This window comes from Mustela nigripes, chromosome 3 (assembly GCF_022355385.1).
Source record: "Mustela nigripes isolate SB6536 chromosome 3, MUSNIG.SB6536, whole genome shotgun sequence".
Lineage (NCBI taxonomy): Eukaryota > Metazoa > Chordata > Mammalia > Carnivora > Mustelidae > Mustela > Mustela nigripes.
In genome coordinates, this window is record NC_081559.1 from 21,017,203 (window position 1) to 21,041,405 (window position 24,203).

At 39.4% G+C, this 24,203-nt stretch overlaps 1 protein-coding gene across 1 annotated transcript in view; it reads left to right on the forward strand.

Moving 5' to 3' along the window:
- The window catches only part of CPS1 (carbamoyl-phosphate synthase 1), a 124,111-nt gene that overhangs the window by 89,511 nt on the left and 10,397 nt on the right, over positions 1–24,203 (forward strand). Inside the window, exons 26-34 of the mRNA XM_059393414.1 lie at positions 3,370–3,564; positions 3,989–4,056; positions 6,112–6,187; positions 10,476–10,553; positions 13,260–13,367; positions 15,016–15,105; positions 16,389–16,559; positions 19,270–19,344; positions 22,015–22,113. Of these exons, the coding sequence (XP_059249397.1) occupies positions 3,370–3,564; positions 3,989–4,056; positions 6,112–6,187; positions 10,476–10,553; positions 13,260–13,367; positions 15,016–15,105; positions 16,389–16,559; positions 19,270–19,344; positions 22,015–22,113 (960 nt within the window). The remainder of the gene's footprint in view (positions 1–3,369; positions 3,565–3,988; positions 4,057–6,111; positions 6,188–10,475; positions 10,554–13,259; positions 13,368–15,015; positions 15,106–16,388; positions 16,560–19,269; positions 19,345–22,014; positions 22,114–24,203) is intronic.

Below are 24,203 nucleotides of genomic sequence, written 5' to 3' on the forward strand. Positions count from 1 at the left end.
ATTCCTAGCATTTGATTTAACTGTAATTAAGTACAATCTTAAGGGTCTGCCTAAAGTGTTAAAAATGGTTTAGTAAGATGTGAGTAACTAAGATAATAAAGCACAGTAAAGATAATCTCATAGGTGTACAAAGAATAGAGCTTTGTTAATTAAAGATAATACATGAAATTATAAAAATTAGGGCCATCTTTTAATGAATTAAATGCTATTTTTGTTGGTGAGATAAATTTTTTCTCTTGCATTCTGTCTATAATGTATCATTTAATTTGCCCATAAAAATAAGGAAAAACCAAAGTACTAAAAATACATTTGTGGTGTGATTGTACTTGAATACTGTTTCAGAAATATTCTTGTGTGGTATTGCCTGAGCTTAGTGATACCAAATTAAAAAAAAAATAAAACAGGAAACTAAACTGAGTAAAAAGATATAAACAAATCCAGGTAAGATCAGTGGAACTTTGGGACTCTGATGGAATTATTTTCAGCCAGGTATTTAGGGATCTGTGAAACAAATCTGAATTTTAGACTATTTTATGTCAGTGAGTTATTTAAAACTATTTAGGCTTAAGTGATCATTACGGTAGTAATGATAATTTACCCATGTGGGATACCAAATTCTTTTACTAAGTCCCTGCTAGTTCTGTGCTTGGAGTTGGGGCCAATTTAAGATGAATTCTTTCACAAAACTGTCATATATTAACTTCATCCTACAAACATGTTCTTTGTACTGATTTCCTTTTGCTGTGTGGGCAAAACTACACTATACCGTCCACTATTACTCTAAAATGTCCTGTGGATGTGTTTGTCTTTCCAGCAATGATCTTTATTTCTGGAGTCAATGATGAGAATGGGGTTTTTGCAGAGGAAGTTTTTCTACCACTTTTCAAAAAACAACGTTTCAGAAATAGCTCTCTTTGCACCTCTAGCAGTAACGACCCTTGAAACCAGGCAGAAAAATAGTTAACTTAAGATTCGAAGATCCGGTTTATTATTTAAACATAACTGCTCTACAGTGTGGAAAATTGAGATCAGTACTGACTGTATTTGCTAGATTCGAAATATGGGCAAGTCCTTTCACCATTACTGAGCCTCAGTTTCTTTAGCTGTAAATTGGGGAGTAATAACTGTCTCAGAGGAATACAGCAAAGGTCAAACAGATGGTGTAGGGCAAATAGTAATATCCTTAGGGAATAGTAGCAGATTACGTTATGACTGTTTTAAAAGTTGCTAATTTGTTGAAAAAATAAAAAACGATTTCACAGAACATTTTAAAAAATGTTAGTGTATTTATTAAAGACTTTTCACTCAAATTTGAGCTCCCGTTTAGTGCAGTGGTCCCCAATTTTTGCTCACAAGTTGATACTTCTCTTTTTAGAAATTATGTTGAAGTGCTTCACGTGAGAAATCTTTGTATGCATTTAATTGAGGAATTAGTTTTTAAGCCTCTAAAATATCAACTCTGCTAATAAACTAAAAATAATAAGCAAATAAAAATATTATTATAGTACGAAGAATAAATCTTCTTAAAGGTTTTGCAAAGATGTATATTGAATATGAGAAATGATAAAAGCACTTATAAATATGCAGAACTGTGGATTATTGTTTCCCATACTGTTTACAAGGCATTTAAGCACTCAACTGTGGGGTGTTTGCTTAGGCACTACTATCATTGCTCTCATCAAAGACAAATTAGCTTTATCCCTTTTAAGACTATTTCAGAATTATTTCAAATAATGATAAAATACATTTGGTTAATATCTATTAATTCAGTAGTTCCAGTATTCATTAGTAGGTTATTAAGGCAAATACAAATTATTCCAAGATCAGTGGTCTATCAGTTATAATAATATTTCCTAATATTAATAACAATGTCTTATTTATGCACTTACAATGTGTAAGGCCTTTAATGTTTATTATCTTCTTTAACTTATATCGTGACCTTGTGAAGCAGGCAAATATTGTTCTAATTTTGCAGACATGAAGACTAAATGTTAGAGGGAGTTTCACAGAGACAATCAAGATGGGGCTTTTTTCTTTTGAAATTCAGAAATATTTCTTTATTCCTTTTATCTCCTTAAGCTGGAATTCTATTTCACCTTCTTCCTAGAATTTTCTTCCTATATTTCTATTAATAAAATATATTTATCCATAACAATATCTTACATACACATTGAAATTTTAAAAGTTTACTTCATGAGACCTTCAGGCTGTGATTGTTACTGAGCCACAGTAGTAGGTTTTATTACCATGGTGATCATTCTATAACTAAAAGCAAAATATAATGCATTCTAGTAATTACTAAAATAAAAAGTGAACATTTATCAGAAATGCTTCTGTTAATGAGATGGATGGGGCTTTTTTCTTGATTGGTGCATGTACCCCTGGTTGATTAGGATATATTTCCAGAATGAGCTGGGACTCAGCAGTTTTATTTTTTTATTTTTATTTTTGTTTTTTTGATACGCATTTTTATTTTTAATCTGGAAGTTTTGACTACTAACAGAAGATTAAGGTTAAAGATTCAGATCCTGCTTTCAGGACAAATAGTAAGGAAACAGGGGCTAAAATCAGTTACTGGGTACTGTAGATAAGAGCCAAGGTAACAGGAAAGGAGAAAGATGTAAAAATGGGAGGTAGGATGTAGATTGGCCGGTAGTATAGACGTGGTGGAGTTGGATAAGGGCGAGGGGAAAAGGAGAGAAGCAGCAAAGGCAGGGGAAGGGTAAGCGGGCAGAAATCTTGCTAGTGGGAGGGCACGTAGTTGGGGACACTGAGTAGGAGGTCTTGGTGCTGAGAAGAAGGGTGATAGAAAATTGTCCTAATGATGGTGAAGAAGCAGGGTGACACCATCATTGTCCTAATGATGGTGATGAGTTTACACCTTGTCCTTTAGGCATAGGGAAACTTTAGAGTGTCCAGTATAGGAGTCACTTGGTGAATCAGTTTCGTAGGATAATTCATCTGGAGGTGAAGGCCTGCGCTGGAGAGCAGCAGGAGAGGTGAAAGGAGAGATCTCTGTCCATTTAAGGAATTACAACTGTAGTTCAAGCAGCACTTGATTACAGTAGAGTGCATGGTGAAAACGTTAATTGTCTTGATTTCCTTTTTCTGTCATACATGCCCATATCACACATCCCTGTGTAGTTGTGTGGAAGTCTGACATGGTAGTCACGTGTCGTTGTATGGAACTCTCAAATAGATTTTCGCATGTAAGTGCCTGGAAAGGAGGAACGAAGCATGTTTATCTCTTTGGGGGCATAACTTAATACTGCCCACGGATGGGAGACATGAAACAATCGCAACATGTGAAGCAGTTTTCATCCATCACGAAGTGGCCCTAACAGTCGATGTTATGGGTGTCTTTTCCAGGCGTGCGGTGGCTGTATCATCTCAGTGGGGGGTCAGATTCCAAACAATCTGGCAGTCCCTCTCTACAAGAATGGTGTCAAGATTATGGGCACGAGCCCTCTGCAGATCGACCGGGCTGAGGATCGCTCCATCTTCTCAGCTGTCTTGGACGAGCTGAAGGTGGCTCAGGCACCCTGGAAGGCTGTTAACACTTTGGTAAGGAGAGAAACATGGGTCTGTGTTTAATGTTGGCTTTCGAAGTGTTGCAACCCGAATGTTAACTACCGCAGATGTTAACTGCAGGACAGACAGGAGGCACTTAGGCTTAGGGACTTGACTTTGAAGTTGGTATATTTCTATGAGTGCAGTTAAATGCTGGTTGTGAATTGGTAAGAGTATTCTCATTAAGATTCGGACAATGAAAGACGTTCAAACTATTTTTGAGCTTGATTGATATTTACAATTAGAAACTAGGAATTTTATATGTTTCCATGTCCAATTTACATGTTAATGGTGTCTTTTGAGAGAAAGAATAAAAAGAGTTGTGTTACCATTTGTTCTAAAGATGCCTTTCTGCAGTTCTATTGAGTGTTTTAAACTATTCATGTGCTTTTTTGTTGTTGTTGTTTCTATTAATTAGAATGAGGCACTGGAATTCGCGAATTCTGTGGGCTACCCCTGCTTGTTGAGACCTTCCTATGTTTTGAGGTAATATATTGTTTTCCCAAAGTAATGCTTTAAAAATCAGGAGATACTGAAGTGCATGCTGTACGCTGATAGCACTTGGCTTTAATGTGTAGTGATTTGTCAATCCGCCCACACCCCCCAAACCAAGATGGCCAGAGAGAGGACCTATGCGTGGTCATTCAGCTTATCGCTTTTCTTTCAGAGGGTGGCAATAAGAGTGCACAGTCCTCCATCTTAGAACACGGCTTAGGGCATCTTGTTGCCCAACAGAGGGAGGGTAGTTCCACATTAAAGAGAACAATTCAAAAACCCAAAGAGCAAAACCAAAGCAAACCTGGGACATCTCTTTCTAGTGTCTGTTTTCTAGTCAGCGGAAATGGCAGCTTGTCTCTGACTGTTGCCAGCACCTTCTGATGGTTTGAATTTTTTGAGTTTTTGAGATCACATTTTTTAATGGATGAATTATAATTGTGAGGGACAGGGACGGTGAGGATCTTTTATATTAAACTTTGAAACGAAGTTCTATCATCAAAGGAGAAGTTGTGAATTATCACTTACTCTCTTCAGATGTTACCACATGTAAGGAAGGACTTCACTGAACAGGGGATAATAAGAGAAACACAATTTGCTGTGCACGATTTGAAAGTGTAAATGGAATTTGTGATGGGATCCTTTAAAATAATGAAAAATTTGAAATGAGGTGGAAAACTTCCCTTTTTATTTAAATGACATTTTGTGTAAATCACCGTCAAATAATACTACTTCTTTGAGGTATTAATGTAAGTTAATTTAAAGAGCACACAGACATTTGAGGGAGGGTTGCAGAAAGCAGCTCTGACTATTGTGCTTTCTTTCTCATCTCTGCAATCTGTCTCTTTGTTCCAGTTTCCTTGAATTATCGGGGTTATTGACTTAGCCTTCCTGTCTTGAATAGGTGAAGACATGGGAAGCTCTTTATGCAAAAATATGTAATAGAGTAGAAGAAGCAAAGAATGTTACTTTTTAAAAAGAAGTGGAAAGTAGTATTTTTCTTCCTTATTTTTTCCCTCTTACTCCTCCTTCTTCATCTCACTTTAAAAATATCAAAATTCAGCATAAATTGATATCATCGTTCTTTCTCAAGCAATCAATAAGAAGGACACAGTTGAATATCTTTCAGTCAGATACCCTACATTATATTTGCAAATGTTGCTAAAAACTTTATACTTTTCTAACCTAGCTGGTAGTAGAATGACCTGCTTTCACAGCAGACCTGTGGGTTAAGATCAGCCATTGTCAATGACCTCGGAAGGAGTAAGTAGATCCTGGGACATCTGGGTGGCTCCGTCGGTTAAGAGTCTGACTCTTGATTTTGGCCCAAGTCGTGATCTCAGAGTCCTGTGATCAAGTCCCGTGTCAGGCTCCACACTCAGCAAGGAGTCTGCTTAAGATTCTCTCCCTCTGCTCCTCCCTCCTTGCTCTCTCCCCTGGCCCTTTCAAATAAATAAATAAATCTTTTTTTTTTTTTTTTAAGATTTTATTTATTTATTTGACAGACAGATCACAAGTAGGCAGAGAGGCAGGCAGAGAGAGAGAAGGAAGCAGGCTCCCTGCTGAGCAGAGAGCCTGATGTGGGGCTCGATCCCATGACCCTGGGATCATGACCTGAGCTAAAGGCAGAGACTTTAACCCATTGAGCCGCCCAGGTGACCCTAAATAAATAAATCTTAAAAAAAAAAAAAAAAAGAATAGCTAGATCCTAGCATGAATCTTGTTAAGGCTTAAGAATTACCTGGCACCAGCAGAGTGAAAACACAGGATTAGAAAGGACAAACTTTGAGATACTGCTATCTCTACAGCTATGTGATTCTCTTGGGACATCATCACAGCTGTTACCCCTAACTTGAGTGACTCTACTTTGGTTGATTGTTCTGGTGATTAAATGGAGTAAAGACTCAATCTAGAAAAAAGTATCTTCTTATTCAGTCCAGACTGAAACTAGAGATCGCCTGAACTGTTCCGAGAAACAATGAAGTCTAGCATGCTTTTCCTCCAAAGTGCTGAAAGAAACTGACCTGTCCTCTTCTTTTTTTCCAGTGGGTCAGCTATGAATGTGGTATTCTCTGAGGATGAGATGAAAAAATTCCTAGAGGAGGCCACTAGAGTCTCTCAGGTAGTATCCGATTTCCTCCTCATGACTTTTACTTCTACCTTATTTCAGTATTAATTGCTACCTTATTTCATATGTTTTTCTTTTCATACTATGTTAGGATAGTTTCCTCCCCAACTTTTTTTTTTCTTTCTCCCTACTCAGTAGTCTCCTATATATGGGAATAAGAAAACTCAAATGCATTTAATTGTGTTTAGATCCTTCGGGTTAGTGGAAGAAGACGACCAGCGCATATCTGATCACAACACAGATCTGGTTTTAGCCTCCAGGAGTTAGGACGTATAAGTATCCTTCTTTGTTCATAAGTTAGATGCTGATCAAGTTACCCCTGGGGTTCCTAGCCTCAAGGACTGGCTAGCCAATCTCATCATGTATCAGTGAGGGCTTTCCTGGTTTTTAATTCTCACACTTGGAGAGACTTTGCCTTAGTTAACCCTGCAATTTTAACAGTAAACCCCTTTTCTCACCTTTTGACTTTTTTCATTTTGATACATTCCATTCATCAGTTAATAAAAATGTTTATAATTTTGTGGTGATTCAACCACCTTCCTCCATTGCCCTCAGCTTTTACTTTCTCCCTTGGTATTACCTCAGTGTGTGATCCATTTAAGATTTACCCAGTGAGGTCAGTGATCTGAAGACCTTGTACTGTAAAGGATGAAAGTAGTGTTCTCCTTTTAAAAGCTTTCAAAAGCTTGTTGGTTTTTTTTTTGTTTTTTTTTTTTAAGACAGAGAGCACAACTCATAGAGAAGAGTTTGATGTTAGGCAAGTGGGGACCTAGGAGGGACCTAAAGAGTGAAGTCAGCAGCATTTCAAAGAGGAAGAAAGAGTATGGACTGTTCCTGCTCATGAAGTCAGACATCCCTTCTGTAGGGTGGTTGCTCCCCAGGACATTGGGTCAGTGAAGAGAGTGGATAAGAGTAAAGGGTGAGAAAGACAAAGAGTGTAAAAAAGAAAACCAAGCAGATTTTGAATTTACTTCTGTGAAAGTCAGATAGCTGAGGGGGGCATCCCCTCCGTGGGTCAGTTTTCATTAATGCGGACTGGAGCAAGACACTGTCTTCTCTATCCGACTTCCTGCCAAAGGATCGGACGTGCTCTCTGTTTGAAAAACCAATAGTTAGAACCAGCTGGACTCATGTAAATGAGAAAGCAGGTGCCCTCTCTTTTTTGCCTGGGACATTGTATCCCACGGGACATTGAATAGTTTTAAAAATATTTTTTTCTGCTAGTATATGGATAGAGCCTCTACTAGACCAAAGTTTTGTCATGGAGATATCCTGATTGAGAACATTCTGATTCAGGTGTCCTCTTCAAAATACAGCAGAATCTGGGATACTCAGTTCAGTGAATCTAGAATAAAATCAGCCCCCATCAATCACTCAACTATTTATGTCTTCATTCATGTTTAGCACCTGCTATATTGTGTATTATGGCACTGTTCTCAGTATCAGGGGTTACACTCATACAAAGAGAGATACAGTCTCCTCTCACAGGGGACTCTTTATAGGGACATCAGTCTTCAGTTAATTACATGAAATATAATGAGCACTGCAGTAAGAAAATACAGGATGAGGGTGAGTGTAAGTGTATTGGGGTCCATCCCTAAAGGAGGGTTTTTCAAATTAATTTAAAATGGTTGATTTAGAATTAACTGGTTGAAAAGTTTTCATTGTGGGTGTGAGTAGGAAGAAAGGGCAGCCCAGGCACTGGTTCAAAGCTGAGGAAAAAAATGGAGTTTCTAGAAACTCATAAAGCATTTAGTATATGGCTAGGACACTCCACATGGTGGAAGAGTAGAAGAGTAGGCAGGGAATAGATAAGAGAATCTTGCCAGTTATAATGAGTTTGGAGCCAGACTGCTTTCATGGAAAAAGATTAGGGGCTATTGCTATAGCTCAGGGTAGAGATGACAGCACCTTGGAGCAGGGTAATGGTAGTAAAGATAAAAAAGAATTACATGTATTCTAGAATATTTAGAATGTTCAGTGAAGACAATTAGTGAGTGAATGGAGGCAGAGGGTAAGAGAGTATCTGGTAAAGGATGGCTCCTGAGCCACTGCCTTGGACAATTAGACGGATGGTGGTACCATTTATTAAAATAGGGAATGTGAGAAGGAGAAATTTTAGAGAAAGAAATCGTATATTTAATAATTGATCTTTTATGGAAGATGCCTATGAGAAACCCAAGTGCAGATGCTTCAAAAGCAGTGGGTTATACAGATTTTAAATTGAGAATCCAGGTTTTGGTTAATGATAGATATGTACATGTAGTTTTGGAAATAAATAGCATATCATTTTAGAGTTTTGAGAAGGCAATCACCAAGGCGAGAGTACAGAGGGAGTGAAATAGCTAAGACAGAGACGAGAGGGATACCCGCATTTAAGGGCCGAGTAAAGGAAAAGGAACCATGAAGGAGCCTGACAAAGAAGTAAGAAAATGTAGTTGATGGATATCAAAGGTGGAAAGTGTCTTAGGAAGGCTGACAATGTATAATATTGCAGAAAGATTGAAATTTATTAAGAGATTTTCTTTCTCAACATGGTCAGGACTTTTTCATACATTTGTCCAAATGGCCAGGATGGTGGATACTGTCACTGCCCCACTCAGATCCCTTCATCTGTAGAAGCACCTGTCCCTAATTGTAGTGACAGCTGGTAACACTGACCAGCTGTACTTCCTCTCTGGGTAACTACTCTCAGTCAGATGGGAGCTTCTTCAGCACGGAGGCAAGATACCTCACCTCCGCACCACCCTCAAAACACTAACCAGTGAGCAACCTTTGCCTCATGGTGGGACTTACTCTGTGTTGCAGTTCATCCTCCAGAGCCCCCTGTGGAGTAAAGCCAAATTCAGTTTCCCCTGAGACTACCGACATACTAACCTTTTCCTGTTGTCCTATCCTGCTCTTCTAACTCCCTCCGGAAATCTCTTGAACAAGGATTCCTGTCTCAGGCTTGGCTAGGGAAGCTAAGACAGCTGGTAATTTTGTTTTAAATTATACTATTATCATCAAAATATAGGAAAAAATCCCATATGGGTCTCAACACAGCTCCAGTAGGCCTGCTACAATAAACATCAGATATTTAAAGAAGAGGGAACAGAGATGGAAAGGAATCCCCCCCCCCTTGGCTAATAGATAGTTGCATGTCCGGTAAGGTTTTGAAGAAAAGGAAGTATGAAAATTTTCCCCATTTAATAGGAGAGAGAAGCTTCTTTATAGCATAAAACACTGGTTCTTTTGAATTTTCCACAAAATTCCTTTCAATTTCAAGAGTTCTACTCAAGAAGATTAGATGCATTAAATTTGACACATATGCATGAGATGAACTCCATGATGGTGGGCAAAGGGGTTTTGTGTTCAGAAGGAAGGGAGATGTTTGGAGAAGGCTTAGGGGAGGAGGTAGCTTTTGTGTCAAGGGCTTAAGGCATGAGTTGAGACTTGAAAGACACAGCTGAGGAGAGAAAGTGGGATGCATTTGGGGGTGAGAGGCAAAAAGACAGGGAAAAGCAGAGTCTGATAAGAAGGCAAGTGGTGTGTTGCTGGTGCCTGGGGCTTTGAGAAGAGATGCCTGAACCCTATAGGTCATGAGTCAACCTATTCATTTTGTCTGGAAAAAGCAAGCAGTGGTCCTAAGGTGGAGGGCATCACTGCAGTGTCATGAAGGAGCTGAGAATGGGGAGAACTTCGAGAAGGAAGAGGGTGTAAAACAGTGGAGAAAGGAAGAATGTTTTAAGATTAATAAAAAGAAATGCTGCAAATGCCGTGCTTTAGAACTGATATAAGGCATGTCAGTTCCACGTAATGGATTCCATCTTGGACCTAACAAAACCAAAACAAAATGAGATTCTCCTCCTAATTTCTTTGACAGTCTCCTGGAGAGAACTGATTTAGGAAATTGCAGCACTTGGAAAAGACAAGTGTACAAAGAGAGAAAGAACTAGAACCAAGAAAAATACACAGTTATAAGTAAAATAGAGAAATATTCGTAACTCCCCCATTCGACCCTCTCCTTAGCCCGCTCTTTTCTGTCACTCACTTTAAAGTTTGTATTTGAAATTTCAGCACTCATGTTCAGTTGACTGAGGACTCACGACCCTCTCCCTCACTGAAAGCAGAGAATGACATTGTTATTACCCAACAAATTGGCTAAGGAGTTTGTGTAGTGTGTTGAGCATTAAGGTCTTCGCAAGGATTACACTGAGATTTACTTCCGGGATGCAATTTTCACTTGACACTATACACATGTCAGCTAAGGATTCTGCCCTTCTCTTTTCCTCAATGACAGGAACACCCAGTGGTGCTGACGAAATTTATTGAGGGGGCCCGGGAAGTGGAAATGGATGCAGTCGGCAAAGACGGAAGAGTAAGTGCTTTATCCCCATCTCCTAGATCTCTGCCTCCCCATCACGTTTCTTCCACCTGTCCCCTCCGCACCCCCCAACTTGGCAGTTTTGAAACAGATTAGAGGTCCTGATTTCTACAAAACAGGTCTCTAAGAATAGTGGACTGAGTGGCTCAGTCCAAAAATTTTCAGATTCACTGACAACTTAGTGTATGTGTCACGGGTATCATATATCCTGTGTTTCATACGTTAGGATTTCTCTTTGATGATATTCAAAATTAATTATCATCCTGTACTCCTCATTCTTCTTGAATAGATTTTTCTCTCTCATTTTCTTTGGTCTGTGGGTTTCCTTTTATGTTTCAATGGGTATTATAAAAACATCTAATACTTGTCTTTCTGAAGTTCCTAATTGAATCCCTAGTTTTTCTCCTGTCTTGATTTCCCAGCCTCCACCTTTTTATTGCATTAATAAAGACAAAACTAAACAGAGCCGGGTGGATAAGGATAATAACATAGAATTAGCTTACCAGATCACATCTGTATTTCTAGTACAATGAATGCCTCCAACTTCAGTGAAAAATGAAAATGTGAAGAATGCTTTCCTTAGGTTTGCTAGTTGTACTAATAAGGCATTTATGATTTATCTTGATATATAGGAAGTAATGTTTTAGGGAGTCCATGTCATCTTATTTGCTTTAATGAAAAAATTTTTAAAAAACTGTCCTTCATTTTCTACTTTGTAGATACTTCAAAACACTACTGAAAATGTGAAATCTTTTTGTCTTTTTGGTCTTGCAGATTAACAGTTCAAAGTAGGGTTGTTTAGATATGTGTATGTGTATATATATATGTATATCTATATATATACACATCAGTAATGATTTCTTACTACAGAATCATATAATCCTGAGTTTAAGCACCCTTAGAAATCATTTATTTCAACCCCATACCCCAAAGGATGAAAATTTTCTTTACAGCATCCCCAGAAAGGGGTCACTTATTTTCTGTTTAACAACTTTGGTTATACAGAGCGCAGAAAGTTGTCAGACTGAAAGATGTCATATGGACATCTCATTTATTCCTTCTTTTGAGGTAAAGTCTGCTTCCCTGGAATTTTTTCATTCCTGACCTTCTGGCCTTCAGAATTGTAGAGCATATGTTTAATCTTTCCTCCTTTTCAGTGTTTTAAATATTTGAGACTCTGGTATAAAATGAGAGCGATGTGATCTTACCAATGTCACCGTGGAGAATGTAAGACTAGCCTGGAGACATTTGTGTTTTTTTCAAATATAATGCTTGTCTGTTGGCCTGATTTGGCTCCAGCTTGCTAGGATATGCTCTTATTCTAAGCTTCTCTCAGACATCAACCGTTGCTTATCATCCTGGACTCCTTCTTTTGGAAATGTTCCAGGTTACTCGCAATTTTTTTAAATAGTCACACTCCGAAATGGAAATAGTGCTTCAGCTATATTATAATTCTTTTCAGAGCTTGGTGGGAGTAGTGCCTCCCCATTTCTAGACACTATAAAAAATCTGAATGCTTACTATGTACTAAATATCATGTCAGACACTATATATGCTTTCTCTCTTACCCTTACAAACATTCTATGAGACCGATACCATTGTTAGCACTGCCTTATCAGGAACCAAGGCTGAATAGATAAAGTACCTTGCCCAGGTCACAGAGCTCCTAAGTGACAGCAGGAGACTCAAACGTTACTCTGCTTTAAGTCATTTATAAATCTGATAAACAAGTTATCTCTATAATTTATTTAAGTCTTTTACAGTTACCCAATTATTCTCCCCGACTGTCAGCTTTATCACTTACCAAAGACACACATGCTATTAACGTTCAGGTTACGGTGACTGAGACCATAAACTTTGCAGTGTGACAGATAAGGGCTTCAAATCTGACTTGCCATACAGCAGTCACATGCACTTGGGTTATTTCTTCTTATCTTGCCTTAGTTTCCTTACTTGTAAGAGAAGATAAGAATATTTTCTTCTTGCTTCCCCTTCTTTCTCAAATTTTAATTAAAAAATCTCTTGCTCTAGGGGCACCTGGGTGGCTCAGTGGGTGAAGCCTCTGCCTTCGGCTCGGGTCATGGTCCCAGGGTCCTGAGATGGAGCCCCGCATGGGGCTCTCTGCTCAGCAGGGAGCCTGCTTCCTTCTCCTCTCTCTGCCTGCCTCTCTGCCTACCTGTGATCTCTGTCTGTCAAAAAAAATCTTAAAAAAAAAAATCTCTTGCTCTAGATCTTAAGTCTTTTTTCTGGTCCACCTAAGTTATACATGCACCTCGCTGGATAGTTACCTCTCCTATCTCATCTAGTGTTTAAACCCAACCTGGAAGGAAAAGATAAAGATCCCTCCAGTGCGCCCCAAATACTCTAGGTTCCTCTTTGTTCTTAAGTCAACATGACTTAGTCCAGCTGTCATATTTTCCTGATTCGTACCCATTCTAATCAATGAAGGAGGGAGGTCAGCTCAGCCACTGTCAGCCGCCCCCAGGGGTCAGTCTGTCACTCTACAGCAGGGAGGTGAGTCCATGCATGTGGCTTTATGCGGTTGTCTCACCCAAAGACTCTGCAGAGTAATTGGTCAATGTTTCAGGCATCTGTTAGAATGCGGTGGGGTGGGGGGGGTGGAGAGAGACAGGGTGGAGGGGCAGTAGCTTCCCTGCAGTAGGTGCCTGACAACTCTTTCTAAAATCTTCTCTTGGCCAGGTAATCTCCCATGCCATTTCTGAACACGTGGAAGATGCCGGCGTCCACTCAGGAGATGCTACTCTGATGCTACCCACACAAACCATCAGCCAAGGAGCCATCGAAAAGGTCATGATTTATCAAGAAAAGTGGAAAGGGAAAAAGCAAAGATTAAGAAAAAAATTTTAACTAGGGAGCAATGTAGGACATGCCCCAGGTGAAATGCAATTATGAGGGGAATTTTCCTGTTCTGAGCCTGCTGAGTATTTTAGAGATAACAGTTTCCTTCCTGCCCTTTTGAGCCCACTTGATTGTGGGCTGGGGTACCGGTTCTTGGGCTTCAGCACAACAATCTGGGGAACTTGCTCATCTACAGATGGCTGGACTCCACCCCCAGTTTCTGATTGAGTAGTTCTGAGCAGGGCCCCAGGTTTGCATTTTTAACAAGTCCCCAAGTGATGTTGCTGTTGTTGCTGTTGGTCTGGGGACCCCATCTGGAGAACACTGCTGTAGATGATTCCCATGTTTGAGAGCCACTTAGGTGAGCGGCCTCTAAAGCCGTGCCTCTCAATTAGAAGCAGGTATGCAGCAGTTACAGAGGAACCTTCTGGAACCTTTGTTTTCACTGTCCACCCTTACCCTCATCTCATACCAGCACTTTCTGATTAGGTCTCTTTCAACCTCTCCTTTGGAACCATTGCTTTAAAGATCTTCCCAAGAATGATGCCTCAGTACTCAGTAAGCTCTGCTCGGCAGCCTCAGAGACCATCATCTGAAATAATTCACGTGGTTGTTCCTTTACTCTTTAGGTACGTTAGGTCAGGCTTGGCTTTTTCAGTGAGGCTTACCCATAACCCTGCCATCCAAATCTACGTAGGCCTGTCTGGCTGTACACTGGGCTGGATTCTGAAGGTCTCACCTCGTTCTTGACAGGAAGGCAGCGGGATATATTGTAACACCTGCTGCCTAAGAGAACAACATCCCTGGATTTCAAGTGTGCTTTAGTTGATCATGTCAGCGTAAATGACCTCAAGAACTCAGATTTTTCGGCATCTCTCAGAGTTTGATATGCCACGGACTCTACTCCCTTTTATAACTAATTAAGCTGCCGAGTCCCTCTTGTAAAAGTAAGGAACAAGGAGCTCTTGTGTCTTGCTGGGTACCGTCTGGCTCATTGCATGGGTACCGTCTGGCTCCGGTTGCATGTAGGGATCTGTTTATGTGACATGCAGAGCTTCCCGGCAAGGAGACGTCATTTCTTTCTGACCATATCTCCCCAGGTAGAGTCCAGGGTAGCAGAAAAACACAGCAAAGAAGTATCTCTGGTCTCTTTGCAGTGCTGTGTAATTTCAGGGCTTGCTCCTCTCAGCAGGTAGGTTGTGAGATTGGTAGGAGGTTTGGACTGTGGTTTCTGGGGCTGACGCAACTGGACTGACAGAATTCCATTTAGCCCTTAGAGTAAAACCGCAGTATACAATGGCAGGGAGATAGGGACATTTGGCAGAAAGATAATTTTGTCAAGCTATTTGTTCTTCTTGCTAGTTGGTTACGGACATTTATTATGTATTATTATTTTGTTGATAGATGCCTGTTAGTGGCTGCTATTATCATTATTTTTATTAATATCATTGCCATTATGACTGTTCTTATTATTAGTGGAGGTGTAGCTCTCTGTTAAAAGAAATTTTAAAAAATCTAAATTTGAGGTGTTATTTTTTTGTGTGTTTTGTAATCAAGCTGTGCTCTTTAGCACTATGTCATTGTCCTTTCGATCTAGGTGAAGGATGCTACCCGAAAGATTGCCAAGGCTTTTGCCATCTCTGGTCCATTCAACGTCCAGTTTCTTGTCAAAGGCAACGATGTCTTGGTAAGAAATGCCGAGGTGCCTGAGAAGACACCAAGCTGTGTCAGGTTGTGTTGGTTTGTGCCTCTCTGGTGGTCTCCTCCGTGAGCGCAGACGGAGCAGCCGAGATTCCTGCAGCTGTTCCTGTCTGAGTGTGGGTCGTTGCACAGCACAGAAGGCCTGCCCTGCTGGAAGGCAGAGGCCTTTGGAGGCACTGAAATGTCAGTCACCTTGTGGAAAGCACTCCGACCCACTGGAAACAGGATCGCTCTCTGCCATCTGCAGTACAGAAAGACTGAGACAGTGATTATCTGAATACGTCAAATAGTCACAAATTGTCTACACTGAAGTCTCAGATACTATTGATGTACAAAAACTGTTAAATCAATTAGACTAGTCTTAATTAGTCTATTTAATGTAACCAGTCAGTAACCAGAATTGGTTCAGCAGCATCTACTATGTGAAATCATATGGTGGCAATAAAGATGGATAAGTCACAGTCTTTGCTCTCAAAGATATTCAGTTTGGGGAGGACTGGTAAGATGACTTTGTAGACAACCATAGCATAAGTTAGAATATAATAGCTGCTGCAAGGAATGTACAAATACACGGTACTGAAGTCATAGGGAGCATATCTACGTGTGTATGTGTGTGTGTGTGCGCGTGTGTGGCTGAGCATGTGTTTGAGTGTTGTACCTGGTTTGGGCTGGATTTCAAGGGTGATTTTTGTATTTTAAGTGGATCTTAAAGAATGGCTGGAATTTTGACAAACAAAAGGTAGAGAGGACATTATAAATAGAACATCTAAGAGAAAATTTGGCACATTTGGGGAGATAGCAACTAGTTCAGCTTAGCAAGATCATTTTTCTAGGTAAATAGTGCAGGGCAAACTTGAAAAGTAAAATTGGGTTCAGGGAAATGGTACAAGATAACATAGAGAGATAGATTGAGGCAAGAGAATAGAAAGCCTTCAAGGACCAGACTTTCATCCGATGGCCAGTGGAAACCCAGTGAAGACTTTTCAGCAGGGACATGGCATTATCTGAGTTCTGCATTAAAATCTATCAGCAGTGTGTGGGGATGAAGTTGTGGAAAGCAGACGGAAGAAAGTCAGAATTCAAAGATACTAAAAGGAAACTGGTTAGTCAAAGTGCGAGCAGCGGGGAGAAAAGGAAGAGTCTGGCAAAAAAAGAGCTGGCTCCAGTAAAAAACAGCTAGAACCCAGGTGACAGGGAGAATGTTAATATGTTGTCATTGGATCTCACCATCATTTCTCTTTTTTTGAATTTTGTTGTCTGTCTCTCCAGGTGATTGAGTGTAACCTGAGAGCCTCTCGATCCTTCCCCTTTGTTTCCAAGACACTGGGGGTAGACTTCATTGATGTAGCCACCAAGGTGATGATTGGAGAGAACATTGATGAGAAACCCCTTCCCACATTGGACCATCCCATAATTCCTGCTGATTATGTTGCAATTAAGGTAACATTTGAAAAAAATCTATCAGTCATTTTTTTAAGTTTCAAGAAATTAAAGGAAAAATTTTTCATCAAAAATAATCTCGAGGGATGCCTGGCTGGCTCAGTCAGTAGGAGAGCATGTGACTTCATCTGGAGGTCATAACTTTAAGCCCCACATTGGGGGCTTACTTTAAAAAAAAATTCATGAAATTTCTAACTAAAGTGCTAGACCAGGGATTTATGATGTTTCCTTTGAATATATACACAAGCAACTTTATATCAATTTTTATCCATTTCAAAAATAAAAAAAAAATCATTTAGAATTATATAACTTCAAAACCAACTAGCTGAGTGAATTATAAACTATGATATTGCAACTGATACACAGTAGTGTTGGTTTGGTTGGTAAACAGAAATTCCGGACATATTTTGTTAGGATAAGGCTTGAATTGTGTCCCTTTGGAATTATGCCAAGACTTCAGAAATACATGGGTCTTGTAAAAAGTGTTACCTTGTGCTGTTGGTTAAATTCTAACTACATTGGCCACCTTGCTTAGTTCCTATTTTCTTCAGCAGCACAATTTTTCCTCTTGAAAGGCTGAAATAGCCATTGCTATTCACGGTGGTGCCACGAAGGAAATGAAATGGATGGCACCTCTGTGAAGATTGACAAGGAATGTCTAAGATTTGCTCACTAATTTCCAATATAGATGTATATTTTTTATTTTTTTATTTTTTAAAGATTATTTATTTATTTGACAGAGAGTGATCACAAGTAGGCAGAGAGGCAGGCAGAGAGAGAGAGAGAGAGAGAGGAGGAAGCAGGCTCCCTGCTGAGCAGAGAGCCCATGCGGGACTCGATCCCAGGAACCTGAGATCATGACCTGAGCTGAAGGCTTAACCCACTGAGCCACCCAGGCGCCCTATATTTTTTCTTTTTTTAAAGATTTTATTTATTTATTTGACGGACAGAGGTCACAAGTAGGCAGAGAAGCAGGCAGAGAAAAGAGGAGGAAGCAGGGTCCCTGCTGAGCAGAGAGCCCGATGGGGGGCTCGATCCCAGGATCCTGGGATCATGACCTGAGCTGAAGGCAGAGGCTTAACCCACTGAGCCATCCAGGCACCCCTAGATGTATATTTCTAATAATACTTTAATAATAAAACCATTGAGCTCCTCTAGCTGCCTCAGCACACCCAGGCACAGAATATTTATAATTACGACTTTACTTCATTAATCAAGTATGAGGATTAGTGAGATACTATAAAAATATATTTGAATGTTTTAGAAAAAACATAAGATAGAATCAATTTATATCATGTGATGTATTTATGTGACATTTATATATTTTGGATGCCTTCAAAAGACTTCCATTCCTGTATGTCCTAGTGACCTGAGTCATAATTGTGTTACAGCTGAGACTCTGACTTCTGACTTTTATAGTGGAAGCTTTAAGTTGAAGCTATAAATAAAAAAAAAAAATTATTAATCTTATTTAGCTTAATAATTTAGGACGACTTAGATTTTACAGTGCATTGAGATGGAATGTCACTTGTTATATTGGGGAAAGGTGGCACTTTATTCCTGGAGACTATGACACAACATAAATTGTTAAAGCTTTCAGTGGGAATTATACGTAGGTAAAAAAAAATACATAGTATTTCTTTGTTTGAGACCAATAAGTAGAAGGCCCTGAAAAATATTTCCCACTTGAAATTCTATAGATACATTTCAAATTGATGTTTCGGTATTCATAGGCACAGAAATATGCATACACATATGTGTATGAAACAATATCCAGTTAAAAACAGTAATGAAGGACAGATATGCGTCTTTCAAAATGCACCGTGTCTTCTAGTTTACTTCTTTCCCAATTATCATTGTATATGAATCTTGACTTTTTAAAAAATGAATGGCTGCTTTATAGACAGTCTTAACACAGGCCTAGGGGGGTGGATGGATGTCCCTGGATGAGAGCACAGAAAAGCGAGAGTAGAGAAATATATAACTTGACTAAGGATGACCTTGTGAAGTGACCCCGAGCTAGAATCCCAGGATAACTTGGAAGGGTACCAGAGTCAAAGAAGAGTCCACACTAGAAATACGGATAGATGCAAGAAACCAGGACTTGGTTCCTCATGAACTACACCGATAAAATAAATGAAGAAGAAACACTCTTATCTATGTTCTAGTTCACATGAAAGTTCTGGGCAGAAGTGTGCCCAAGCAGAATGTTTTTCAAAGCTTTTTAAGAGGTGTCAACAACAGTTTAATGTCTCAGAAGTCAGCTTACAGACAGACATTTCTGGCATGGTTGCCTGTTGCAAGTTCAAATGATCAGAAAAAGCAGAGGAATGTTTCCGAAGCCTACCAAGAAAAAAATGTCTTTGAACTCTGTGCTTGGGGAGACCAGTGCCCAGTAGACTTTGTTTGAAATCACTCCAATGTGTAGGCCAGATTAGAAACACTGGACTAGACTGGTCACAGGGGCCCTATTTACAGAAATAATCTGTGATTATTTAACCCAAGCTTTTGGCCAAGAACTCAAGAAATTCTTGGAACAGAGTTTTAAAGCTGTTTTTCAAGTCAGATGCTTAGACCAAAGAGATTTTTTTATGTGTCTACCATAGCCTAAATGAAACCTGTGAGAGACGGTTCACTAAATATATTTATCCTCTCTTATTCCTTTTATAACTTTCTCTCACATCTTTTTCCTCCCTATTATTTCTGACAGGCTCCAATGTTTTCCTGGCCCCGGTTGAGGGATGCGGACCCCATTCTGCGATGTGAGATGGCTTCCACTGGAGAGGTAACTGGTTAATGATCCATGAATGCTTTCATTAAATCTACTTTGAAATCTATGGTTTTATGAGCTGAGTATAATACAGTAAGTAAGTTATTAAGTATAAAGGGGGACACAAACTTCTGTTATCAGAGTAAGTCTGAAAGGGCTGAAGAATTTTGAACTAAAGAAACGTTTTGTACTTTCGTGGACCAGAGTCTAAATTTTCACACATATTTAACTCACGAATCTAATGTATGTGTTCCTAATTCATTTCCACATTACACATTAAGAACAGATTCCAAAATATGTCTTTACGTGTCTAAGTAAATATCTCCTGAGTCTTTCTGCTTTATTTTAAGTTTTCATTTCAAGATCTCTCTATAACAGCACTTCCCACCCCTACCTCCCTCAGCGTCTTGCTACTATGGAATTAAATCATTGGGTTTTTACTAGCAATATGTAGAATGTACAGCACTGGAAAGATTGCAGACCTAAACATTGTGGAATCTGCAGATAAATGCAAAAATCTCAAAAAAATTTGCAAAGCAATGTGAATCTCCTGGGGGATTATCTAAAACCTATAATGGGATTGGCCACTGGATGTCCCTCTTCACTTGTGTTGGGACTCTTGTCAGCCGAAGGTTTCTTAAGAATGTGAACCGTGTTTCTTGTGAAGAACTGTCAGATTCTAGAAAGTTCCCTACATGTCAGTGTCAGGACATTTTATGAATCACCCAGCCCTTGACAGACTTACTAGATACAACCTTCAGATTCTCATCAGTGCCCATCAGAGTGGCAACATCAGACTGTGAGGCATTATAGTTTCCTCTTGCTATTAAGGAACACCTGAAAGGGGAAAATATTTAATTACAATAAATATGTGATGTCTTATGTGGTTGCCTGGTTACAAGCAACATCTGTGCTGAGAGGTGAAGCGAGACAGGGAGGCAGGGAGTGAGGAATAAATGGCTATCTTGTTTGTATTTGCACTGGCGATTGCCTTCTCTTAGCTCCTTTGCTGCTGCTTTTAATTTACCAGGTGAGAAAGCCTATCTTTAAACCGAGGGGCCTGCATTACGGTTCTCTGCTGTTTAAGGAGATGCTCTTCAGGCTCACACGGATCCCAGGGTCACTCGGTAGCAGGGCTGTTTTCAGCAGATCCAGGGTTCAGATCCGGGAGAGATCGGCTTTCCTTTGTGCTGTTTTCTCTAGTACGGCAAACTTATTTTCACTGCCTATGTCCGTCCATTCTGCCTCCAGACATACATTATTGGAGTTGTTGAAATATGAAAATACAAAAGAATTAGAAGCTCAGCTCACCTTTGTTGTGCTCTATTTCAGAAGTAGAGAGTTAATTCTTCTATTTTTAGAGTCATACTTCCAGGTGTCACTGAGTGGGATGTTACAAGGGCTATTTTATAACTGAGATCAGAAGAATAATTCTAGCTTAGGTGAAATCTCAGTTATGCTTCGAAGAGACATTTTCAGTGTTCAGATGGCTTGTTGTGGGACTGACTAAACCTTTACTTCTTGATCTAGGTAAGGGCTGTTTTATTTTTTTTAGTGGCAAGGTGGCTATGTTAGACCTGAGCTTACTTGAATATCTGACTGTGTTCTGTGTTTTTGGTTTTTGTTTTGTTTTGTTTTGTTTTTGTAGAAAACTGCTGAAACCTCTTGTGTGTTGTTCTGTCTGCTTTTATGATGGGATTGCCTGGTCCTGTCAGTAGAATTTGGGTTTCATTAACTGAGGTTGATGTTACTGAGGCTAGTTGACCATTAATGGACCAAAGAAAGAGTTTGCTGAAAAGTAGCGTGTACTCGTGATTGGTTGAAGGTCATAGTCATGAGAACATCCTTTTCACAATAAGGGAGTCATTTGCTTAAAGAATGAATTTAGCCATCAGTGTTATTTACTATAATGGTGGTTCTGTACCTGTGCCAAATGATGATATGCATGGCAGAATCTATTCCCATCATGCTCAAATATGCCACTTGTTCTATGGTTATGGGGACCATTTGACTTGTAGTTATCTAATAGCACAATCACCCTCGCTGAAACTTCTGTGTATCCCAAACATTACATGTTAGTTTGGAATGGTCTTTATTTATTTATTTATTTATTGACGTAAGGCTGTGGTATTCAGAACTAAACAGGGCATTTTGGTTCATTTTATGAAAGTGATTTTAAATTGAGATTTTCATGGATTTATTGAATTTCTCAAAAAGCTTTCTCATAAGCTGTACCAAATGATTCCCAACCAATTAATCAGCAGTTATGCATGTGTGCTACTGACCCATGAATTCACGCACCATGGCATCGTGTACGTGACATATACTGTTATTTAAACATTAAGTCATATTAACATTTGGTAACTTACCACATTACAGACCAGAAGCTGTGATTTGTATCCAAATAACTCACAGTAGAATCCAGTTATGTTGCTCCATGGAGTGTTGTTGAATAGGGAAAGAATTGCTTATTCATTCATTATGCTTAATTAAAAACACAAGATACATCTGCCCTGGCCAGCTTTGTTAATCCCAGGATTCAGACTGCATGGTCTTTGGGCAACTCAATAAAAGCTAGCAAAGGGGTCTAGGAGTAAAGTGCTTTGATTTGTATTTGTTTATCAGTAAGAGCTGTTGACTAGTGTTTGCTTCTTCTTATTTTACATTTTAATTTATTCTAAACAGGTGGCTTGCTTTGGTGAAGGTATTCACACAGCTTTCCTAAAGGCAATGCTTTCCACAGGGTTTAAGATACCCCAGAAGGGCATCCTGATTGGAATCCAGGTAAGTGGCGTGTGGTTGTGTGCATGCCCCTGGGCACATGCTAGAAGTGGCTGAGAAAGGACCTGAATTGTGGTATAAAAGAGGGGAGATTTGTTTTAAGCTCCACTAAAGAAAACAGCAACTAATATAAAAAATGGATGTTTGTTCTCTATACGTTCCCTGGGTTTTGCTTTTTTCCATTGTAGCAATCAATACAAATAAGTGAATAAATAAAACGAAAAGAAGGAAGGTCTCTAGTGAAAAGGGTGTTTGTTCTGAAAAGGATTTAGGATGCCTTAAAGAGGAATCTCTCCTGTTTCTTGGTTACATCTTTCCTATGTGCTCTGCTCTTAGTTCTTCCTCCCTAGCTCTTGAACATACGCTTTCCATAAAGGTGAGTCTCCCTTCGTCTTTCTCTCTGTCTCTGTCTCTCTCTTGACTTTCCCCTTTGCCAGTTTGTGTCTGTGGAATCCACTGTCCTATCCATAACCGTCACCTTTAAATCTTCATCCTGCATTATCCCATATTTCCAGCCATCTCTTGAATACCTCTATCTGATGTCTCAAACGCAACACCCCCCCCCCCCCCCCGTGGAAGCTCTGTAATCCCTTCGTCACCTTTGTTCTTTTCTTCCTTACCTGCCTTCATTCACATTTCAACTTGGAAATACAGAGATCTTCCACATATTCTGGTGGGGTGATGCCTCAGTAAGCTTAGCATAAGTTGAAAATATCAGAAGTCAAAATGCATTTAATATACCTACCCTACCGGGCATCATGGCTTAGTGTAGCCTCCCTTAAAGTGTGCTCAGAACCCTTTATGTCAGCCAACAGTGTGGCAAAATCTTCCAACATGAGGCCGATTTATAAGAAAGCGTTACATATCTCATGTAGTTTATTGAATACTGTACTGAGAGTGAAAAGCAGAATGGTTTTAAGTGTGTGGGTTGTTCGCCCTCATGCTCGTGTGGCCTGACTGGGTACCGCAGCTGCCCACATCACTACAGAGTATCCGACTGCGTATCACCAGCTTGGGAAAAGACAAAAATTCAAAATTCGAAGTATGGTTGGTACTGAATGTGTATAGCTTTCACTATTGCAAAGTTGAACTTTTTCACGTTGAGGACCATTTGTAAATGTCAAAGATCCAAACCCGAAGAAGATTTGGGCATTACTGGAGGGATTTTCTCACTCCTCAACTGACAGAAAGTTCTTGAAGGGAAGGAGCTTAATGGGCTTAAGAAAGTTAGCAGAGTCCACAGTATCCTGGGGAGGTTCTTGAGTATCATTATTTGGTAAGTCTTCTAAGTCAAAGCTAAGTGAAATAATTATAAGAGAATATCTTTATACAGTGCGAAAGGGTATTATTGCTTTATTATTGCTTTCTTAAGCAGTTGCTGTATTAATTATTATTGCTTTGCTTATTAATTTTTTATTATTGCACATTAAATGGAAATCATTTGTCTGCTCTGTTTATAAATTTCCTAAAAAATACTAAATACTTTCCACCTGGTCTTACACTTATATTTTGGATAAATTCTTGGGTCCTATAAAAACAATAGCTGGTCTTAAATATCACCCCTGCCGTACTTTTAATAAGCTCAAACCCTGCATGGTTACATAAAAATCAATAAAAATATAATTAGAACAGTACCAGGTATTCTCAAGCCCGTGGGTGATGATTATAGATACCACCTCATTAGGGTGTCTTCATATCAGCAAATTAGCCTCTGGAGACTGGATGCGTTAGTGGCTTTAGAGAAGTTTCTGCAAAGAGCAACTTGGAATTTTGCTTCATCAAGGTGCCGAAGGGGAGATGGAGAACAGTTAGAGCAGAGGCTAACAAGATGACTTGCAATTGTGAAGCTTAATGGCAGTTTGGAGACGCATCACACCATATGAGAGACTCATCATGTTATAAATGAGTATTAAGTATTATTAAGTCACAAGTATGAGAGTATTGGCCCAACTTCCAGTTATGGCTTAAAGTTTAATGTGAGACCTGGGGGCATTCAGAGGAGACTGTGCCCTTAGTCCCCGTCTTCACAACTAATCATAATAGTGCTAACATTTTAAAATACCAGTTTAAGAAGGCAGTGAGGTATAAAATTG